Raw genomic sequence first — 22,702 nt, forward strand, 5'->3', positions numbered from 1 at the left:
ACATCTAGAAATCTTCTCACTGGCAACACTCAGGACTCAGACACTGGGTTTGTAAGTTGCTCCACTCACTAACTGTTTTCCTTTTGTTTCCATAGAAATGCCTCTTATGTATTACCTGACTGCTTGCTAAATAAGGTAGAGTGTATATGTGATGGCTAACACAGCACCTACCTGTATTAGTCCTGGGAAGTAAGAATCCATATACATAAAATCAGGCAACAAGTCACTTGGCTACAAGATGCCCTTGACTACATTCTTACAAAAATCTGGCAGTCTTCACAATGACTAACACACTGTGCTGTGTACGAATCAATTCATCTGGAGAAGTTAAAGAAGCCTACAGGTCACCAGGGCAGTAGCTAACGAGACCACGTTTCTCCATAAATCCACCCCTACCTCCTCTTCCTGGTGGGATTCCTTATTCTCCTAGTTTCCAGGCCTTTCATGGTTATACCCTCTTCCTGGACCCTTAATAACCACACTTATTCTGATGTATAGACCTCGTATCCTAAATTACTAACAAAATTTATTTCCTCTTGACTCAGCCAGGTGAATCTCCAGATGGTGGTCCACAACTACCCTGAAAGGAATCCAGAAACAAATGACTATCAACAGCCACTACACCAAGCCACAACTTCCTTCTACTCCCTACTGCCCATCCAGGTTTCCTACAATTTAGATAGCAAGGAATTCTGGAGCCCTCAGGCAGGGTCAACATCCCATACCAGCATGAGGTAGTTACAGAAGATAGACCATCACCCAATTTTCTCTTAAAAGGTATTAGGGCCCAGAGTCCTTGATGGGGGAATGTTAAAGTAGGCAGTTAGGTTCCAACAGGAAAGAAGAAGTCTTGGCCAGCTACTGGGAAATCAGAGGCCCATCCTGGCAGCACTCCACAAGAAGCCAGATCAAACCAGACAGGCCCAAGATGGTAGATGGCATACAGGAAACCCCTGCCCAAATAAGCAAGAAAAGGCACGAAGCCTTGCTTCCAAGAAATCCCTGCCCTTAGTAATGAATATTCCACCCCCTACTGTAGGTAGGGGGTGGAACCCCTAAGCTAGTTAACAACTGTCAATAAAAGATAGAAATCCAACCCCCAGGATGTGCAGTTCTCTCTCTCTTAAGCTCACCCACTTTAAAAAACGTCCCCATTTGTGTTGCTCATTTGCTGTCTCATGTTTGTTCTTGAATTTTTTCTTGTGACAAGACCAAGAACCTTTAGCATCATCTCTGGGACAGGCTGAGTTGAGGCCCCGGTTCGCCCAGCAACACCATGAAATCAGGGTTCCCCAATCACTGTCCACCTAAGCTCCAGCCATTTTACCAAAGCTCCAGCCATCCCCCCAAAGTGGCCCCGGTGTGATGCACAGAGGGACACCGAGGAACAGTGAGGACTGTAACTCCAGCCATGTCACCAAGGCAACATAGGCAGAAAGCACACCAGGGCACACCAGGGCCACACCTGCTTTAGCCCCTGACAATGTGTGGAACAGCCCCTTGTGTGGAACACCCAGGACCCCCAGCCTGCACCCACTTTACCTCCAGCTGTCCTGCCATAGCCCTCCTGCATGGAGCACCTTGAGACCTCCCAGCCTACACTGCATCAACTCCAGGTCTGCTGCTAGAGGGAGTGGCCTCCACTCCACACAGGGAGTGGCCCAGGATCACTTGGCCTGCACCTGCTTCAGCTCCTGCTATCTCGTTAGGTAGTCTCCTGCATGCGACACCCTGGGACCCTCCTGGACTGTGCTGACTTCAGCTTCAACTATCCTTCCAGGGTGCCCCTGGCCCACACCTACTTCAGCTCCAACAGAAAACCAAAGCTACCAGGCACATTCTGGTAGGGAAAGTTCCTTTCAAAGCTAAGGGAAGTAGCTATTTGTCTAATTCATTGAAACAAACACAGAAAGTCAAACAAAATAGAGGAATATGTTCCAAATAAAAGAATAAGACAAGACTTCAGAAAAAGAACTAAACAAAACAGAGACATGCAATCTACCTGATAAAGAGTTCAAAATAATGACCATAAAGATGCTTTCTGGAGTGAAGAGTGGATGAACTGTGTTAGAATTTCAACAAAGAGACAGAAAATATAAAAATGAACCAATCAGAATTGAAGAATACAATAACTGAAGTGAAAAAAATACCTAGAGGGAATCAACAGCAGGTGAGGGGATGCAGAAGAATGAATTAGTGATCTGAAAAACAGGATAATGGAAAGTACCCAAGCTGAACAGAAAAAAAAAAAAGGAATTAAAAAAATGAGGATAGGTTAAGGAATTTCTGGGATAAATCAGGTATACAAACTTTGCATTATAGAGATACCAGAAGAAGAGGTGGGGGTGGGGGTGGCAGAAAACTTATTTGGAAAAATAATAGCTGAAAACTTCCCTAACTTGGGGAAGGAAACAGACATCTAGGTGGAAGCAGAGAGAACCCCAAACAAGATGAATTCAAGTAGGTTCATACCAAGACAAATAATAATTAAAATGTCAAAGATTAAAGATATAAGAGAATCTTAAAATAGCAAGAGAAAAACAACAAGTAATGTACAAGGCATCTCCCATATGGCTATCAGCTCATTTTTCAGCAGAAACGTAGACCAGAAAGGTGTGGCATGATATGTTCAAAGTGCTAAATGGGGAGAAAAACCCTACAACCAAGAACACTCTACCAATAAAATTATCACTCAGTATCACTCAGAATTAAAGGAGAGATAAAGAGTTTCCCAGACAAAAGTTAAAAGGTCATCACTAATAAACTAAACTGGCATTACAAGAAATATGAAAGGGACTTCTTTAAGTGGGAAAGAAAAATATGAAAGGAAAAACATGAAAGAAAAAAGCAAACATACAATAAGAGTAAAAGCAAACATACAATAAGAGTAGTAGATCGATCATTAATACAGCTACTCTAAAGGTTGAAACGAAAGTAGTAAAATTGATTATATCTAAAAAATGTTACAGGAGTCACAAATAAAAAAGATGTACAATATGACATCATGTACATAAAACATGGAGAAGGTTGGAAAAATGTAATGCTAGAATGTGTTCAAACTTAAGCGACCATCAACTTAATATAGACTGCTATACATTTAGGATGTTATATATGAACATATGGGAACTACAAACCAAAAACCTATCATAGACACACAAAAATTAACGAGAAAGAACCAAAGCATAAAAATAAATAAAGTCAGACAGCAACATGCAGAAGAGTGAAACTAGACCACTTTCTTACACCATTCACAAAAATAAACTCAAAATGGATAAAGGACCTGAATGTGAGACAGGAAACCATCAAAACCCTAGAGGACAATGCAGGAAAAAATCTCTCTGACCTCAGCTGCAGTAATTTCTTACTTGACACATCTCCAAAGGCAAGGGAATTAAAAGCAAAAATGAACTATTGGGACCTCATGAAGATAAAAAGCTTCTGCAAGGGAAACAATCAACAAAACTAAAAGGCAACAGACGGAATGGGAAAAGATATTTGCAAATGACATCTCAGACAAAGGGCTAGTATCCAAAATCTATAAAGAACTCACCAAACTCCACCCCCGAAAAACAAATAATCCAGTGAAGAAATGGGCAGAAGATATGAATAGACACTTCTCTAAAGAAGACATCCAGATGGCCAACAGGCACATGAAAAGATGCTCAACGTTGCTCCTCATCAGGGAAATACAAATCAAAACCACACTGAGATATCACCTCAAGCCAGTCAGAGTGGCCAAAATGAACAAATGAGGAGACTATAGATACTGGAGAGGATGTGGAGAAACGGGACCCCTCTTGCACTGTTGGTGGGAATGCAAACTGGTGCAGCCACTCTGGAAAACAGTGTGGAGGTTCCCCCCAAAATTAAAAAAAGATCTACCCTATGACCCAGCAATAGCACTGCTAGGAATTTACCCAAGGGATACAGGAGTGCTGATGCATAGGGGCACTTGTACCCCAATGTTTATAGCAGCACTCTCAACAATAGCCAAATTATGGAAAGAGCCTAAATGTCCATCAACTGACGAATGGATAAAGAAATTGTGGTTTGTATACACAATGGAATACGACTTGGCAATGAAAAGAGAATGAAATATGGCCTTTTGCAGCAATGTGGATGGAAATGGAGAGTGTTATGCTAAGTGAAATAAGTCATACAGAGAAAGACAGATACTGTATGTTTTCACTCTTTGGTGGATCCTGAGAAACTTAACAGAAGACCATGGGGGAGGGGAAGGAGGAAAAAAAAAAAGTTAGAGAGGGAGGGAGCCAAACCATAAGAGACTTTTAAAAACTGAGAACTGAGGGTTGATGGGGGGGTGGGAGGGAGGAGAGGGTGGGTGATGGGTATTGAGGAGGGCACCTGTTCGAATGAGCACTGGGTGTTGTATGGAAACCAATTTGACAATAAATTTCATATTAAAAATAAATAAATAAATGAAAAAATAAAGTCATCAATCACAAGGGAAGAGAGCCAAGAAGAGAAAAAAAATGAAACTCCAAAAACAACCAGAAAGCCATTAACTAAATGGCAATAAGTACATCAAGAATTACTTTATTTTGTATTTATCTATCTATCTATCTATCTATCTATCTATCTATCTATCTTGACAGAGAGAGAGAGACAGAGCACATGAGCAACAGAAGGCCAGAGAGAGAAGGAGAGACAGAATCCCAAGCAGGCTCTGCACTTCCAGCGCAGAGCCCAACCTGGAGCTTGAACCCACGAACTGTGAGATTATGACTTAAGTCAAGAGCCAGATGCTTAACTGACTGAGCCACTCAGGCTCCCCATCATCAATAATTACTTTAAATATAAATTATCTAAATGTTCTAATCAAAAGACATAGGTGACTGGATTAAAAAACAAGACCCATCTATTTGCTGCCTAAAAGAGACTCACTTCAGACCTAAAGACATATACAGACTGAAAGTGAAGGGACATAAAAAGATATTTTATTCAAATGTAAGTAAAAAAGAAAGCTGGAGAGCAATACTTATAACAGACAAAATAGACTTTAAAATGAAGACTGTACAGAGAGACAAAGGCATTACATAATGATAAAGGAATCCATCAAGAGAATATAACAATTGTAAATATCTATGTACCCAACACAGAAACATCTAAATACATGAAGCAATTAACAACTGACATAAAGGAATAATACAATAATAGTAGGAGACTTGAGCATCCCACTTACATCAATGGATAGATCATCCAGCCAAAAAAATCAGTAAGAAAATAGTGGCTTTAAATGACACATTAGACCAAATGGACTTAACAGATAGATACAGAACAATTCATCCCCAAACATCAGAATACACGTTCTTTTCAAGTGCCCAAGGAACATTGTCCAGGAGAGATCACATGTTAGACCATGAAACAAGCCTCAAAACATTTACAAACACCAAAATCAGGCACCTGGTGGCTCAGACGGTGAAGCATCCAACTTTAGCTCAGGTCATGATCTTGCAGTTCATGAGTTTGAGCCCTGCATCAGGCTGTCTGCTGTCAGCACAGAGCCCACTTTGGATCATCTGTCTCCCTCTCTCTTTGCCCCTCTCTGCTCACATGCTCTCTCTCTCTCTCTCAAATATAAAACATTTGGGGGAAAAAAAAAAAGCTTGTCACTTTAAGAACACCAAAATCATATCAGGCATCTTTTCCAACCACGATGGTATGAAACTAGAAATCAATTTAAAAGAAAACTGGAAAGGGGTGCTTGGGTGGCTCAGTCGGTTAAGCCTCTGACTTCAGCTCAGGTCATGATCTCATGGTTCATAGGTTCGAGCTCTGCGTCAGGCTCTGTGCTAACAGCTCAGAGCCTGGAGCCTGCTTCCGATTCTGTGTCTCCCTCTCTGTCCCTCCCCTGCTCGTGCTCTGTCTCTGTCTCTCAAAAATAAATAAACAATAAAAAAAAAATTTTTTTTAACTGGAAAAAGCACAAACACATGGAGGCTAAACAACATGTTACTAAGTAATCAATGGTTCAATGAAGAAATCAAAGAAGAAATTAAAAAAATACATGTAGACAAATGAAAATGGAAACACATGGTCCAAAATCTTAGGGACATAGTAAGAGCAGTTCTAAAAGGGAGGTTTATAGCACTACAGGCCTCCCTCAAGAAACCAGAAAAATCTCAAACAATCCAACTTTCCACTTGAAGGAAATAGAAAAAGAAGAACAAAGCCCAAAGTCAGTAGGAGGAAGAAAATAACAAAGATTAGAGCAGAAATGAATGAAATAGAGATTAAAAAACAATAGAAAATATTAATGAGGGGTGTCTGCGTGGCTCAGTCGGTTGAGTGCCTGACTTTGGCTCAGGTCATGATATTATGGTTCATGAGTTTAAGGCCCACATTGGGCACACGGCTGTCAGTGCAGAGCACACTTTGGATCCTCTGTTTCCCTCTCTGCCACACCTCCCCCCCCCCCCACTCACACTCTTTCAAAAATAAAATAAAAAACATTAAAAAAAAAATCAATGAAACCAAGAACTGGCTCTTTCAAAAGATAAACAAAATTGATAAACCTTTAGCCAGGTTCACAAGGAAAAAAAGTAGAGGACCTAAGTAAATTAAATCAGAAACAGAAGAACAGATGGGGCCCCTGGGTGGCTCAGTCGGTTAAGCACCTGACTTTGGCTCAGGTGGTGATCTCATGGGTCATGATTTCAAACACCACATCAGGCTCTGTACTGACAGCTCAGAGCCTGGAGCCTGCTTCAGATTCTGTGTCTCCCTCTCTCTGCCCCTCCTCTGCTCATGCTCTCTCTCTCAAAGAATGAGTAAACATTAAAAAAAAAATTTTTTTTTTAAAGAAAAAGAAACAGAAGAACAGAAATAACAACTGACATCACAGGAATACAAAGCATTCTAAGAGACTAGTAAAAAAAAATTATATGACAACAAATTGGGCAACTTAGAAGAAATGGATAAATTCCTAGAAACATATAATCTTCCAGGACTGAATCAGGAAAAAGTAGAAAATCTGAACAGACTGATTACTAGTAACAAAGTTGAATCAATAATCAAAAAACTCCCAACAAACAATAGCCCTGGATCAGATGGTTTCACATGTGAATTTTATCAAATATTTAAAGAAGAATTAATACCAATTCTTCTCAAATTATTTCAAAAAATAGAAGAGGAAGGAAAATTTGCAAATTCATTCCAAGAGGCCGGCATTACTCTGATACAGAACCAAAGACACTAAAAAATAAGAAAACTACAGACCAATATCCTTGATGAACACAGGTGCAAAAGATCCTCAACAAAATTCTAGCAAACCAAATTCAACAATACATCAAAAGGACCATTCACCACAATCAGGTGGGATTTATTCCAAGGATGAAAAGATGATTCAATATCCGCAAATCGATCAACATAATATATCACATTCAAAAACGAAGGATAAAAGCCCTATGATCACCTCAATAAATGCACCAAAAGCATTTGACAAAATACAACATTCATAAAAAAAGCTCTTAACAAAGTGGACACAGAAAAAACATACCTCAAAATAATAAACACCATATAGGACCAAGCCAATGCCAACATTTTACACAATGGTGAAAATTGAAAGCTTTTCCCCTAATATGAGGAACAAGACAGGATATCCATTTTCACTACTTTTATTCAACATAGTACTGGAAGTTTTAGCCATATCAATCAAACAAGAAAAAGAAATAAAAGGTATCCAAATTGGTAAGGAAGAAGTGAAACTGTCACTATTTGCAGATGACATACTATATATCCCTAAAGACTCCACCAAAAAAATATTAAACTTAATAAATGAATTCAATAAAGTTTCAGGATACAAAATTAATATATGGAAATCTGTTGCATTCCTATATAGTAATAATGAAGTAGGAAAAAAGAAATTAACAAAACAGTCCCATTTACAATTGCACCAAAAAAAATAAAATACCTAGGGATAAATTTAACAAAGGATTGATGAACTATCTATACTCTGAAAACTATAAGACACTGATGAAAGAAATTGAAGATAACAAACAAATGGAAAGATATAACATGCTCATGGACTAGAAGAATTAATATTGTAAAAATGTCCATATATTGAAGCAATCTACAGATTCAGGACAATTCCTATCAAAATACCAATAATATTTTTCACAAAACTAGAACAAATTTGTATGGAACTTTAAAGATCCCAAATAGCCGAAGCAATCTTGAGAAAGAACAACACTGGAGGTATCACAATCCCAAATTTCAAGCTATCCTACAAAGCTATGGTAATCAAAACAGTATAGTGCTGGCACAAAAACAGACCCATAGATCAACAGAACAGGATGGGGAGCCCAAATATAAACCCATGCTTATATGGCCAATTAATCTATGACAAAGGTGACAAGAATATACAGTGGGGAAAAGACAGTCTCTTCAATAAAAGGTGTTGGAAGAACTGGACAGGTATGTGCAAAAGAATAAAACTGGACTACTTTCCCAGAACACATAAACATAAACTCAAAATGAATTAAAGACCTAAATGTGTGACCTGGAACCATAAAGCCCCGAGGACAAAATAGGCAGTAATCTCCCAGACATCAGCCTTAGCAACATATTTATGGCTATGTCTCCTCAGCCAAAAGAAACAAAAAGCAAAATTAAACTACTGGGACTACAACAAAAGTAAAAGGTTTTATAAGTAAAAAAAAAAAAAAAAAATCAACAAAATGAAAGGCAACCTATTGAATGGGATAAGATATCTGCAAATGACATATCTAATAATGGGTTAATATCCAAAATATATAAAGAACTTACACAATTCAACACCAAAAATACAAATAATCCAATTTAGAACACAGGCAGAAGACCTGAACAGATATTTTTCCAAAGAAAATATACAGATGATCAGTAGATACATAAAAAGATGCTCAAGATGACGAATCATCAGAGAAATGCAAATCAAACCGCAAGGTATCACCTCAGACCAGTCAGAATAGCTAGTATCAAAAGACAAGCAATAACAAGTCTTGGTGAGGATATGGAATATAGAGAACCCTCACACACTGTTGGTGGGTATATTGGTGCAACTACTGTGGAAACAGAATGGAGATGCCTCAAAAAATTTAAAATATAAATACCATATGATTCAGTAATTTCACTACTGAATATTTACTCAAAGAAAACAAAAACACGAATTCGGAAAGATATATGTATGCATCTCTATGCTTACTGTAACATTATTTACAATAGCCAAGATATGGAAGCAGCTCAAGTGTCCATCAATAGATGATTAGATAAAGAAAATATGGTATACATATATAATGGAATATTATTCAGCCATAAAGAGAATGAGATCTTGCCTTTGTGACATCGATGGACCTAGATGCCATTATGCTAAGTGAAATAGGATAGAGAAAGACAAATACCGTATGATTTCCCTTATATGTGGAATAAAAAAAAAAAAGCCAACAAAAACAGAATAGAAACTACTCATAAATACAGAGAACAAACTCTTGATTACCAGATTGGGGGGGGGGGGGGCGCGGGTTGCAGGATGGACAAAATAGGCAAAGAGGATTGAGAGGTACAAACTTCTGGGTATAAAACAAATAAGTCACTGAGATGAAAGTACAGCATAGGGAATATAGTCGATGATACTGTAATAACATTGTATGGTGACATATTGTAACTACACTCACTGTGGCGAGCATTGCATAAGTATGGAACTGCTGATTTGCTATATTGCATACCTGAAACTAATATAACATATAACTATACTTCAATAATAGAAAAAAATTTTAATTTTACTCAGTTGAATTTTCAAATTTTGTTCAAGAAGGCAAATGTATATAAGAAAATATCATGCTCCAGTGGAATATAAAGCATTGCTTAGAGCATAACTTTCTAAAGGGTCTGATTCTGATTCATCATTCTCTTGGAGCTATTTCTAACTCTGCAAATTGTAGATAAGTGATAATGCAAAATTATGCTTGCCTATATCCATGAAAATAAATTGTCAGATGGAGGGTTTCTGATTCCTAAAAGGAAAAAAGCCAATTTTGATGCCCTTTGCAAATTCACTTCTGTTTTCCTTTTTTTTTTTTTTGAGTTCTCCTTTGAACTGGTTGTAACATCTTTTCTGGTTGCCTCATTTAATTAATGTCTTAATTAAATTTTTGGCATGTTCATTTTATTATTATTATTTTTTAGCTTTACTGAAGTAAAACTGACAAAATTGTAAGATTTAAAGTATACATGGGGTGCCTGGGTGGCTCAGCCGAGCGTCTGACTTCAGCTCAGGTCATGATCTCATGATTCATGGGTTCGGGGCCCGCGTCAGGCTCTGTGCTGACACCTCAGAGCCTGAAGCCTGCTTTGGTTTCTATCTACCTCTCTCTCTGCCCCTCGCCCACTCATGCTCTGTCTCTCTCTCTCTCTCTCTCTCTAAAATAAATAAACGTTAAAAAAATATTTTTTAAGTATACAATGTGATAATGACATGTTCATTTTATAACTACTTTCAAAGCCTTGATTTTACCTTTTTCAGCTTTCTGTAAGTAAGTAAGTAAATAAATAAATAAATAAATAAATAAATATTTTTTAAAAAGGTGGCCAATTTGCCTTTGGGCTACACATGCAAATGAAGTTGAACTATTATGAAGTCCAGAGCCTGTGTGCATTTCTTGGAAAAGGAATAAACCATTTCAATCAGTAGCTCAAACCATCTCTCCAGAAATCAGAACAAAGAATTAACTTTGTAACAGACACTCTCTTAAAACAAGACGTTCTTGTCTTTACTACCTTACCCTACACAACAACCCAATCTTGCCATAAAGAAAGAAGGCAAGTTTGACTCAGAGGGAAACCAAATGTATTGATTTGTACAGGACCTAAGGCACAGAAACTCTTCCGTAATTCCTTGGCACCCTAGAGTCCCAAATCCAAATTCAGCTATTATTCTTAGCTGGATTCCTGCTGATGCAACCTGGGTTATAGTAACTGACCCTTCCTCAGCTTTCTTCACAATCCCACCCAGACTCACCATTTCTTTTTGCATTTCCATTTAAAGGGAGACAACTGCCATGGACTCACATACCATAAGGCTACTACGAGTCTTCCTCAATATTTCCCCAAGTCCTTAAAGCCACCCTAGACCCCATAACCTCTACCAAAGCTTCCACACTAGTGCAGTATGTTGATGACCTTTTACTCTGTAATTAAACTAAGTCGGGAGCTCTTATAACTTCTTCATTCTCTTAAAGGCAGTAGCTGAACAAGGCCATAAAACCTTTAAATCTAAATATCAGTGGGTGCATGCAACTGTTATCTCTTCAGTATATGCGATACGTCAGGGCATTCAAAAGCTCACTCCATGGGGCATCTGGGTTGCTCAGTGGATGAAGCGTCTGACTTAGGCTCAGGTCATTATCTCACTGCTTGTGAGTTCAAGCCTTGCATCAGACTCTGTGCAGACGGCTGGGAGCCTGGAGCCTGCTTCAGATTCTGTCTCCTTCTCTCTGCCCTTCCCCTGCTCATGTTCTGTCTCTCTCTCTCTCTCTCCCTGAAATATAAAATAAAAACATAACAAATATATATATTCCAAAATGTCTTGAGTCATTTTGCCCAGCCCTCTCCCCAAAACAGTTAAATGAATTTTTAGGGGCAGACGGCTACTGCCACCAACAGATTCCTAATTTTGCAGTTTTTGTTAAACCTTTGTATGCTCTTGTCTCAGATATCACCCCAGAGACCATTTTCTGGCTTTCAGAGGCATTAACCTCTTTTGAAGCCATAAAATCAGCTCTGTCCACACTTCTGACATACCTAATTTTGACACACCTTTCCATTCATACAGCCATGAAAACAATGGCTTTGCTGCAGGCACTCTTGGACAACCTTTTGCCTCTCCTGAATGGCCAACAGCATATTTCTCAAGCCAATTAGACCCTGTGGCATCAGGTATGCCTCCATGCTTACATGCAATGGCTACAGCTTCCACCTTGATGGGCAAACCCCCTACTCTTACATTAGGCTTCCCCATTCACCTATGTGTTCCCCATGCTGTGTTTGCTCTCTTACAAGTTCTTAAGTCACAGCATCTCTCTACCCAATGACAGACCACTTATGAATGGTTAAGCTCTCTTGACTAACCCATTAACTTACATCACTGAAGAACTTTAAATCCAGTTACCTTACTAACCTCTCTGATAATGGAGAGCCCCACTCTATTCCCCACGATTGTCTTACAACTGTAATTATGATCTCAAAACCACAAGAGTGTCTCTCAGACATCCCTCTAGATAATCCAGACTCACTTCCATTTTGTGATGGCTCCTGTACACAAGATTTCCAGGGAAACATAATCATTGGTTGTGCCATAATTTTCCCCCATAAAACACTTGGAGGCTTATTTTTTGCTCACAGTAAAATAGCCCAAGTGGCTGAACTCCTAGCTCTTACTAGAGCTTATATGCTGGTGGAAGGGGAAAACTGCTACTATTTACACGGATTTTGTAATCTGCCATGCTGTTGGCATAATCTGGAAATTTCATGAATTCTTAACTTTGGTGGATACTCCCATTGCTAATGGGCTCATAATTGCTGACCTATTATGAGCTATTCACCTCCCTTCTAAAATTACGATTATTCACTACTGAGTTCATACTAAGGAAACTGATAGTGTACCCTTAGGAAACCATAGGGCTAACAGAGCTGCTAAATATGCAGCCCAAAACATACCACTCACCCATCCTCAGTCCACCCAGTTTTTAACCCTACCTTTATCCCTGACTCATATTATTAATTATCATACAAATGCCCTCCAATTTAAAAGACAATTACATACAAAAGGGTGGAAATAATTATCAGATGGATTATATATATTGGGTCAAATGGACTCCTTGTAGCCCCTTTTCTTATAACCTTTTGGCTAGCACTTATCTCCCACCAAATGGGACACAAGTGTGTGAAAGTCAATGCAGGGAAACCTCACTAAAAGGAAGTTGGGAGGTTTGGCTGGGGGAGCTCTCACACTCTACCACTCATTTTCAATTACAGAACCAACAGGAAGTCTGCAACTCAAAGCCACTTTCCTTGGTAGCAGCTCAGCTACCAAGAGACAGTCACAAATCAGCCAATGAAAAGCCACTATATACTTCAAACTCCCAGTTTACTCTAACGGGCTTTTCGTTTATAATAGCCTTCCCAACTTCCCCCCTTCCCCCTATAAAAGAGCACCCCTCCTCTTGTTCTGCAGACTTGCCTATGGTTTTGCCACAAACTGCTTGTCCCAAACTGCAATTCCCTGCTATTCCCACATAAACCCATTTGCGCTGATAAAACAACTGGCAGCTTATTTTTAAAGTTAACCTGTGCAAACAGATTAATTAAGGAACTAAAAAAAAAATTGGTTCTGCCGTGGCATCCGTAAAATTTCTGACCAAATTATCTCCCAGAGTACTACTCATACATCTTACCAAATCAGCATGCCCCTAAGAAGTCCTCTTAGGCCCACAATGCCCTTTATGGCATTTTAAATGGATTTTATAGACTCACCCCCGCCTTGAGCTATTCTCCCTATTTGGCTATTATCTGCCTATTTAGTGAAGAGTCTGAATGCTACCTGACTGTGTAGACTGTGTGCTACACTGATGTGCTCATGCCACAACAGTGGTAAAGAAATTAGTAACTGAGATTATTCCTCATTTGACATTCCTTTATGGACTGAGTTAGACGAAGGAACTCATTTTACAGCAGAGATAAACCGCCTGCTTGCAAAAACTCTGGGGCACTCATTAAAATTTCACATCCCCTATTAACCTCAATCATCAGAGCAAATGGAACATAAAAATCTAGATCTAAAAAGAACCTTAGAAAAGATGTGTCAAGAAACTGACTTCAATGGCCAGAAGAACCAAACTTGGTCTTTATTAAAATCCAGAATACTCCATATAGGAGACATGGATTGATCTCTTTTAAAACAGTGTTTGGTCGGGGCGCCTGAGTGGCTCAGTTGGTTAAGCTTCGGACTCCTGATCTTGGCTCAGGTCATGATCTCAGGGTTCATGAGATGGAGCCCTGCATAGGCCTCTGCACTGCCAATGCAGAGCCTGCTTGGAATTCTCTCTCTCTCCCTCTCTCTCTGCCCCTCCCCTGCTCACATACTCTGTCTCTCTCAAAATAAAACATTAAAAAAAAAAAAAAATCCCAAACTGGTCTTTGTTCCTGCTAATGTAAACATTTGATGGACTGAGCAAGGGAGACAGGTAAATAATAAGGTGCGATATCCATGATCAGAAGAAAGTTACTCTGCCTTTTTCCCTGGTGAGTTACGTGGGACGCAGAAAATCTCTACAGAAGCTCAAAGACTATCCCTTGTCAGGGTGAAAACAATAGCTGAAGATTTTTCCTGTTACATTGAAAACAGACCTGCCACTGGATTTCTCCTGGATGACATACCAAGCTAGTATTACAACCAAACTCTGTGTTTGATGCTGAAAATGGCATTTTCTTTTTCTTTTTTTTTTTTGGAAAATGGCATTTTTAAACTTGGCAAGGAGATTAAAAATAACTCTAGCATAAAAGTTTGCCAAATCACCAAACAGGTTTACATACCAGCTGCCCCTCTTGTTAGATTGCCCAATACCACACACTATATTTGGGTGGATCAGAATTACAGATTTCTTTGGCTCGATGACAGCAGTAAGCTTTATAGCTGCCAGAACCAAACTATAGACCTCCTACATCACTATTTCACAACCTGTTCTGCTCTCATAGACTGACAGGAAAAATAGAGATGTATGGATATTAACATTATCAATGGCAAAGGTCATGGAATACTCCAGACTTTAAAAATTACAGGTTTCAGGGTGCCTGGGTGGCTCAGTGGGTTGAGCATCCGACTTCAGCTCAGGTCATGATCTCATGGTTCATGGGTTCAAGCCTCGCATCGGGCTCTGCTCTGACAGCTTAGAACCTGGAGCCTGCTTCAGATTCTGTGTCTCCCTCTCTCTCTGCCCCTCCCCCTCTCAAAAATAAATAAACATTAAAAAAAGAAACTACAGATTTCAAGGGTGCCTGGGTGGGTTGAGTGCCCCACTCTTGATTTGGGCTTAGGTCATGATCCCAGGGTCATGGGATCAAGTTCCGGGTCAGGCTCTGCACTGAGTGTGGAGCCTTCTTAAAATTCTCTCTCCTTCTCCTCCGGCCCCTCTCCCCTGCTTGCACTTGTTAGCTTTCTGTTTCTTAAAAAAAAAAAAAAAAAAAATTACAGGTTTCAACCTAACCTTGTCTGTAAATCATACCCCTCTTTTTTATTTTTAAGTTTATTTATTTATTTTGAGAGCGAGAAAGAACACAAGCAGGGAAGGGGCAGACAGAGAGGGAGAGAGAGATTCCCAAGCAGGCCCCACCCAAACTGTCACCATGGAGCCAGAAGCGGGGCTTAATCCTATAAACCCTGAGTGTTGACCTGAGTGGAAATCAAGAGTCTGATGCTGAACTGACTGAGCCATCCAGGTGCCCCAATCATAACCCCTTTTTATCTTATGTAGCAACAAAGTACATAAAGGGTTCCCACCTAAGTTTTCAGGACAATGTGGGTTCAGACCTGCCTCCTTCTGTCACTAAATACTCCACCTTACATGCCAAATTATAAACTTGGGTTCCTTTGTTCATAAAATTATGTCACACAAACACGCCTCTCAAAAAAATCATAGAAATTCTGCTTGCATATCTCAAGTCCACCTTCTTTTCAGCTTTAAGGGTTTTTATTCCCAAATCTTGGAGATTATGAATTAGAAAAGGCAATCCTAAATCTCTCTCTGTAGTGGAATAGTTCAATACCACTATGCAAACTTTGAAAACACTCCCGTCAGAAGTTAACAGCTTAGCCTCTTTGGTACTGCAAAATCGTCATGCCCTACATACACTGGCAGCTCAGCAAGGAGGAACTCCCTGGTGAAAAATGTTGCTTCCGTGTAAGCCAAAGGGGACAAATAATACCTAACTTAAATCTGTCATAATAAAGGATTAATATTTGTCATCAGATAAATGAAACAGTAATATTTACTGGACGGATCTATTTCTGGAGTTGGGAGGCTGGCTTAATGGGGTGTGGGGAAATGCGCTCTGATTTGTTCTTCTGTTTTTTTCCTCATTCTCATCTACGTGCTTTTTCCTCTTTGCAGATCTCCTGCCGCTCACTAGCTCAGTTTCTCTCTCCACAGTCACCAGCTCAGCTTTTCATATTGAAACTCCCAGGGAAGTTTCAGAGGGAACTGGAGAGGCCCAGGGCAGGCTGCCCCCAAAATGTGCCACATGGCATATTGGTTATTTTGAATTGAAGCTCCTTGGAAAAAGCGCAAACACATGGAGGCTAAACAACATGTTACTAAGCACAACATGTTACTAAGTAACCAATGGTTACATGAGGCTACTTGGGAAATAGCCAGTGTAAGGACACAGACCTTCCTCTGTCCCCCACCCCCACCACCCCCTAGGCAGGAAATAAACCTTCCTTATGAAAGTTACCTTCCCTGTACTAAGAAGTAAAAAGACAACCTTATCACCAGAGATAGAGATTTTAAAGCTGAGAAAGTTGTAGAAACAAACCTTGTCACTTTTATTTTAAGTTTATTTAGACAGGGTGGAGGGGCAGATAGAGAGGGAGAGAGAAAATCCCAAGCAGGTTGCCCACTGCCAGGGCAGAGCCTAATGTGGGGCTCAAACCCACGAACTGTGAAATTATGACCTGAGCCAATATCAAGAATCAGAAGTTTAACCAACTGAGCCACCCAGGCAAACCTTGTTACTTTTTACTAATCTACAACCTCAGCCCAAATTCTTAGAATTCCTAATTAAAACTCTCAAACATTTATTTTCTTTATCCTGTTAATTCCTCACAAATTTATTGTCTTTTTGTCTAAAATGTATAAAAACTGCGAGTCTTGGTCATTTCTTTGGATCTTGATTTCATTATTGGGTCTCCATATGCGCCTAATGAATTGGGTTTTTCTCCTGTTAATCTGTCTCATGTCAATTTAATTCCTAAACCAGCTGGAAAAACCTGGCAGGGAAGGACATTTTTTTCCTTCCCTAAAACTGCTTCCCCTAAGATATTTTTACCAATCGTCGGGTTAATAGATCCCTGAAAAACTCTAATGTTCTCTCCAGCTTCTGGACAGTAAGCCTTTGACCAAAAAGTAAAATGTTGATACCATTTTTAATGTGTTTTCATAGAATCACTCTCTGGATATTGAGTGGAAGTTTGGTGGTGAAGATACTTTGCAGAAAAAAAAAATATTTTAATAAACAGCTGAGTTAGTTTCTGGGAGAACAAAGTTGCTAAAATAAATCTCAAGATTCTTGCTGGGCCTTTGTACTTCCACACAAGTCAATGTTCAGCTGAATCCCTCCACGTGCTCAGGTGGAAAGCAGCAGAGTTGCCAACAGTGGTTGAAGGAGCTGAATAATACTATGCATAACCTTTAAGATTTTGGAGTTTCTATCCCAGTGATTGCTGGAGCTATACATGCATACATATTTTATTGATAAACTACCCAGGAAAAAGTAATTTTGTTTCATCTAAGACATACCAAAGTACTGGGGATGGATATAGGGGGAAGTAGCAGTGGAGAGGAGGGACAGCAGTGGTGATTTTCAGCACAGATTGCAACTTTTGTAGCTCTACGGCATTAACCAATATAAGAAATTGTCTAGTCTTATATTCATTATAGGCAGTTCCTGACTTTCAACAGTTCAACTTATGATTTTTCTACTTTACAATGCAGCAAAAGCGATATCCATTCAGTGGAAATTATACCTTGCATGTTGATGTTTTCCCAAGCAAGATGCAACGTGGTACAATATTCTTTCGTGATGCTGTGTATCAGCAGCTCCAACTCCAAGTCTGCCACATAATCACCAGGGTAAACAACCGATGTACTTACAACCATCCTGTTTTTCACTTTCAGTACAGTATTCAATAAAGTGCACGTTCTTATAAAATTGGCTTTGTGTTAGAGGATTTTGCCCAACTGTAGACTAATGGAAGTGTTCTGAGCACATTCAAGGTCCACTAGGCTAGGTTACGACGCTGAATAAGTTAACCGTATTAAATGCGTTTTCAACTTACCATATCCAGAGGTGCCCCATCGTCTAAGTCGAGGAAGACGGAGCAGAAGAGGAAAGGATGGAGCAGCCAAACTGTGAGGCTGAGAAGACAGTTAAGTCAGTCAGTCAAGGAGAGGGACCCTTTAAGTACTTTGCTGACCATGCCCGAAGACTTGTCACCTAAGACTGGAAGTTGGGTTGCCAATCATCTTCTGGGTCTGCAGTCGCTGACAACATTTAGGGCCACATTCCCCCTTGTTCATTCGTATTTTTGTACCACTGCTTGGCAAGGGTCAGATCCTGAAGCTCTCTGGGTCTTGGCTCCTTCACCTGTAAAATGTGGGGTTTGCATCACAGAGGAGAGTTTCTGGAAAGCGCTCGGACAGCCAGCACACAGGTGTGGGAAGCGAAGCGCGGCCCAGTCCTTCAGCCTTTTGGCTGAGGCTGGGGAGGCACAGATAGCAGGAAGGTGGGGTGTGCTCCGAGTGAGCGTGGGAAGGGGGCGCACCAGTAAGCGAGGGCGCCTTAGGGGCCCGGGCGCCACGGCCACCTACGGGCTTCCTCGCTGCAGGGCGGGCCGGGGACTGAAGAAGCCTAGGCTCCTCCCGCACCCACGGCTTCCCGCCGGCAGACCTGCGCACGCCCTCCCCGCCCCACCGCTCGCCGGCACCGCCCCGGCGCACGGAGGCTGGACTTTAGCACGGGGGCGGACCCGACTCCCGCTCCCGCCTCTCTCCCCGCCTCCCTTTCTGGGTCCCGCCCCGCGGCGCAGGGGGCCGGGCTCCGGCGAGGGGGGCGGTGGCCGCGGCGGTGACAGCCGCTCCCCGCCCCCGAGGGTCGCCACGTCCCTCACGTACCGCCCGGCCGAGGCGCTGAGCGGCGACCTGGCTACCCCAGCTCCGGCTCCTCCGGCGGGGCTCGGCATGAGGCTGGCGCGGCTGCTTCGCGGAGCCGCATCGGCCGGCCCGGGCTCCGGGCTGCGCGCGGCCAGCCCCGGCGCCAGCCGCAGCTTCACCTCGGACTCGGCCTCCGGGCCGGCGCCCGAAAGCGGCGTTCCGGGCCAGGTGGACTTCTACGCGCGCTTCTCGCCGTCCCCGCTCTCTATGAAGCAGTTCCTGGACTTCGGTGAGTGCGGCCCGGGCCTAGGGCCTTTGTGCGCGGCCCTGCTCGGGGAAATGCGGCCCCTGACCCGGGACGGGCCCGGCCCTCGCTGGCCCCCTCTCACCTCTGGCGCACACCTCCTTCTTAACGTCTCCTCCCCCAACGCTGTAGGTGTTTCCTTCCTCCCTTGCGGACAGATCCCCAAGCTCAGGTACACGCGCTGGCGGGCGGGATAAATAACCGGGGGCGTGTGCCTTTTTATTGTGTATTGTTGAAAAACAAACCTGGAGGGCCGCGGGCGGAATGACCTCCCGCCTTTCAGCGCACGTGCGGAGCCGCGCTCTCTGCCAGGCGCCTTCCGAAGAGTAGAGCTCCGGCTGGAGGCAAGTGTGCTGCACACTCCCGGGAGTCGTGTTCGGATTCTGCACAGTGATGATAAATGCTCAGTTTTGTAGACGATGATTGCATAAAATTGGCGCGATGATAGGGGAAGCAGGTTATAACTGGCCCAATTGTTTCATAGAATGTTTTCCTTGCCACTTGCTTAATAGTGTTTCCACCAACAGCACATTCATTTCATCATCAGCAAGTAAGTGTTGAGCACACGTAAAGTGCGTGAGCACTAGACGTGGGGATTGCCACATTTCACCCTGTAGAGGCGACTGTCCACTTTCCTCGTCTTCCGGTGGGCCCTTCCTGGTTTTCTCTAGAAAGGATGCAACAGATTGCAGAGAAATTGCAAAGTTAGACTTATAACTTTGACTTCTCATACGGAGGCGTGGAGGGGAAAGGGAAAACTAATAAACTCGAATAAAGTCATAACATGTCAGTAGAAAAAGTTATCTTCTGCATGGTGAGTACTGTTAAGTCAGTAATGGATCTCTGGTGGGCTCAAAAGATATCAGCTTAGCTGGCAGCTTTATCTTAAAATTGTGGTGTACAGAGGCGAACACTTTTTGGCGCAAAGCCCTCGGTTTTCTTTGTTGTTACTTTAAAATGACTGTAGTGTGATTAAGGGGTGAATTTGGCCTTGTTCACAGTATGCCATTAAACTTTCACAAGAAAGTGTTTTCCTTTAATTCGGTAATTACTGCTAGGAACAATCTAGTTTTGGCTAAGGCTGCCTTTCTAAAACAGCAAGATGACATTCGTGAGTTCAGAATGCATTGCTGAAATAACATGATTTTTTAGTTTAACTTTCAATAGAACTGCTTGTCAAAGGACATTCTACAACTGTTCTGCTTAGTAGCTTGGTACAGGAGTGGAGGAAGAGCAGGATGCTTACCAGGAATCAGACTATTGAATAAGACCTGGGGGTGGGGGTGAGGGGAGGGGGAGCTTGAAGATGGTTGCTCAACAGGTATTGGTATTTTTTGCTTTCTGTTGCCTGAAATCCCTCCTGTACATCAGCTCTTTGCTTATCGAGGTTCCCACGCACATGACCAAATTTCTCTGTTTATATTGGACAGGTATTCATTTCTTACAAACCTGGAGTTAGGAAACAGATTTTCTAAATAATAGCATCCAGTTAATAGGCTTTGGCAAGTCCTGCTGTTAATTAGACTCTGCACTTTGTTCAGACTTGCTCAGGTTACCTTGGTGCTAAGAAAATCACAGGAAGGATGCAAGTGATGGAGAGGGGAGAGTATCTTCACTGCTCTACAAAGCGATTGGAATGTCACGACTTAGGTCATTTAGGATGCCTCACAACCCTGCTGACTGGGTTATCTCATCCCTTTCGTCCTCATTCCCTGTCATGAAGGTGATGCTACTACCACTCTGACGTTGCCAAGTAACTCCCTCTGCGTTTCTCCCTGCCTCTTGGCTTCTACTGCCTTATGGGCTCTACTTACTGCTGTTCCCACCTTGTTTCATTTTAGGATCTATGAATGCTTGTGAAAAGACCTCATTTATGTTTCTGCGGCAAGAGCTGCCTGTTAGATTGGCAAATATAATGAAGGAAATAAGTCTACTTCCAGATAATCTTCTCAGGACTCCATCAGTTCAGTTAGTACAAAGCTGGTAAGATTCCCATCTTGTGTTTGCAATTTCAATGGACTTACGGACTTTACTCAAGGTGAAAGCAAATACTCTTTTACTCTTCAGTGGATTCTTACGGTAGTAAGAGCATTCCTCCACCTCTTTTTGGGTGTGTCTGGGCTTGTCCCCTGAATCCTGGACTCTACCACTCCTTGACTTTGAGAAAACAAACAAACAGCCAATCAGAACTGCACAGAAATACACACACTAAATTTAAGATTTCTGATATTAAATCTGTAGGGATGTTATGTTATAATAAAAAATATCTACAAAAAATATATGTCTACCATTTGTTGATGGCTAGGGATTTATAGGCATTACCTTTAATCCCTTTGACACCTCTGCCCATTAGGCATTATTATCATCATTTACAGATGAGGAAATTGAAGCACCTACTGGTCTTTTGCCAAAGGTGGTACCATTCATAGTGGAGGTAGGATTCAAGCCCAGATTTGTTTCTTTCTACTATACCATGCTCTAGTCAGAATGATAAAATGTATTAAAGTGTGTATATATTTTTGAATAAACTGAATTTATTTTAGTGTAGTATATCTTTGTCAAACACTAAAGTTAAAATCTTTATTCTCCCATTTTAAAGTAATTACAAATTAGTGGAATCATATAAGAAACTATGCTGTCTTCCAAAATATGACAGTAGAGGTATTAAGGGTATGAACATATACGTGGCCATTTAAATACAGCCTTTCTTGAAAAATAAGATAAAAACAGAGAGGGAGGCAAACCATAAGAGAGTCTTAAATATGGGGAACAAACTGGGGTTGCTGCTGGGTGGGGGGGGATGGGCTAAATGGATGAGGGACATTAAGGAGGGCACTTGTTGGGATGAGCACTGGGTGTTATATGTAAGTGATGAATCACTGAATTCTACTTCTGACACCATTATTACACTGTATGTTAACTAACTTGGATTTAAATTAAAAAATAAATAAATATGGCCTTTCTTGTTAATGTTATTAATTTAAAAGTGTAATTCTTTTAAGCACTATACATTTCAAACAAAAGAGTTTGCCAGAGTTCAGTCTTAAATGGAAAATAAAAATTAGCTGCAAGATTTTTCCCAGTTCTGATTCATGGAGATCTTAGCACTTTTTTGTAGTCATTATAGTTTGTAGGAGAAGCTGATCTAGCTTCAACTTTAAAAAACAAGCAAAAGAAGTATGACTGCTATAATATGTGATAATGAGATGCTATCTGGTTCAAGTATGGAACAATTATGAGTGTGGTTTAAAGAAGAGGCATTTGTTTAGGAACTCTGATGGAATCTAAAGGAGAACATATAATTTTCTACGGAAGCTTATTTCTGTTTTTTAAAATTCTTCACTGAAAATAGAATATGCTGCATCTTGAAATCTGTTCTGTGCCTAACATGTTGTCAGTGCTCAACCGTCTCTTGAATTAAGAGCATAGTTTTTCTTGCCAGGGAAGAGAAAAGTAAGGGGTAAAGCAAACGTCAGAA

The 22,702-nt window shown here is 41.1% G+C and overlaps 1 protein-coding gene and 2 long non-coding RNA genes across 4 annotated transcripts in view; 2 read left to right on the forward strand and 1 right to left on the reverse strand.

Moving 5' to 3' along the window:
• Positions 1–22,702, forward strand: part of LOC128314066 (uncharacterized) — a 158,769-nt gene that overhangs the window by 33,499 nt on the left and 102,568 nt on the right. The window lies entirely within an intron of this gene.
• On the reverse strand, positions 14,477–19,078 carry LOC128314065 (uncharacterized). The gene is made up of 2 exons (XR_008295441.1): positions 18,942–19,078; positions 14,477–18,414 (listed from the first exon to the last, which is right to left on the reverse strand). It is a non-coding gene; the product is annotated as an uncharacterized LOC128314065 (long non-coding RNA).
• PDK1 (pyruvate dehydrogenase kinase 1) overlaps positions 19,008–22,702 on the forward strand; it is a 35,801-nt gene continuing 32,106 nt past the window's right edge. For both annotated transcript variants that reach the window (XM_015086291.3, XM_027055487.2), the window contains exons 1-2: positions 19,008–19,209; positions 21,066–21,207. In XM_015086291.3, the coding sequence (XP_014941777.3) occupies positions 19,008–19,209; positions 21,066–21,207 (344 nt within the window). The remainder of the gene's footprint in view (positions 19,210–21,065; positions 21,208–22,702) is intronic.

The sequence above is a fragment of the Acinonyx jubatus genome, chromosome C1 (genome assembly GCF_027475565.1).
Source record: "Acinonyx jubatus isolate Ajub_Pintada_27869175 chromosome C1, VMU_Ajub_asm_v1.0, whole genome shotgun sequence".
NCBI lineage: Eukaryota > Metazoa > Chordata > Mammalia > Carnivora > Felidae > Acinonyx > Acinonyx jubatus.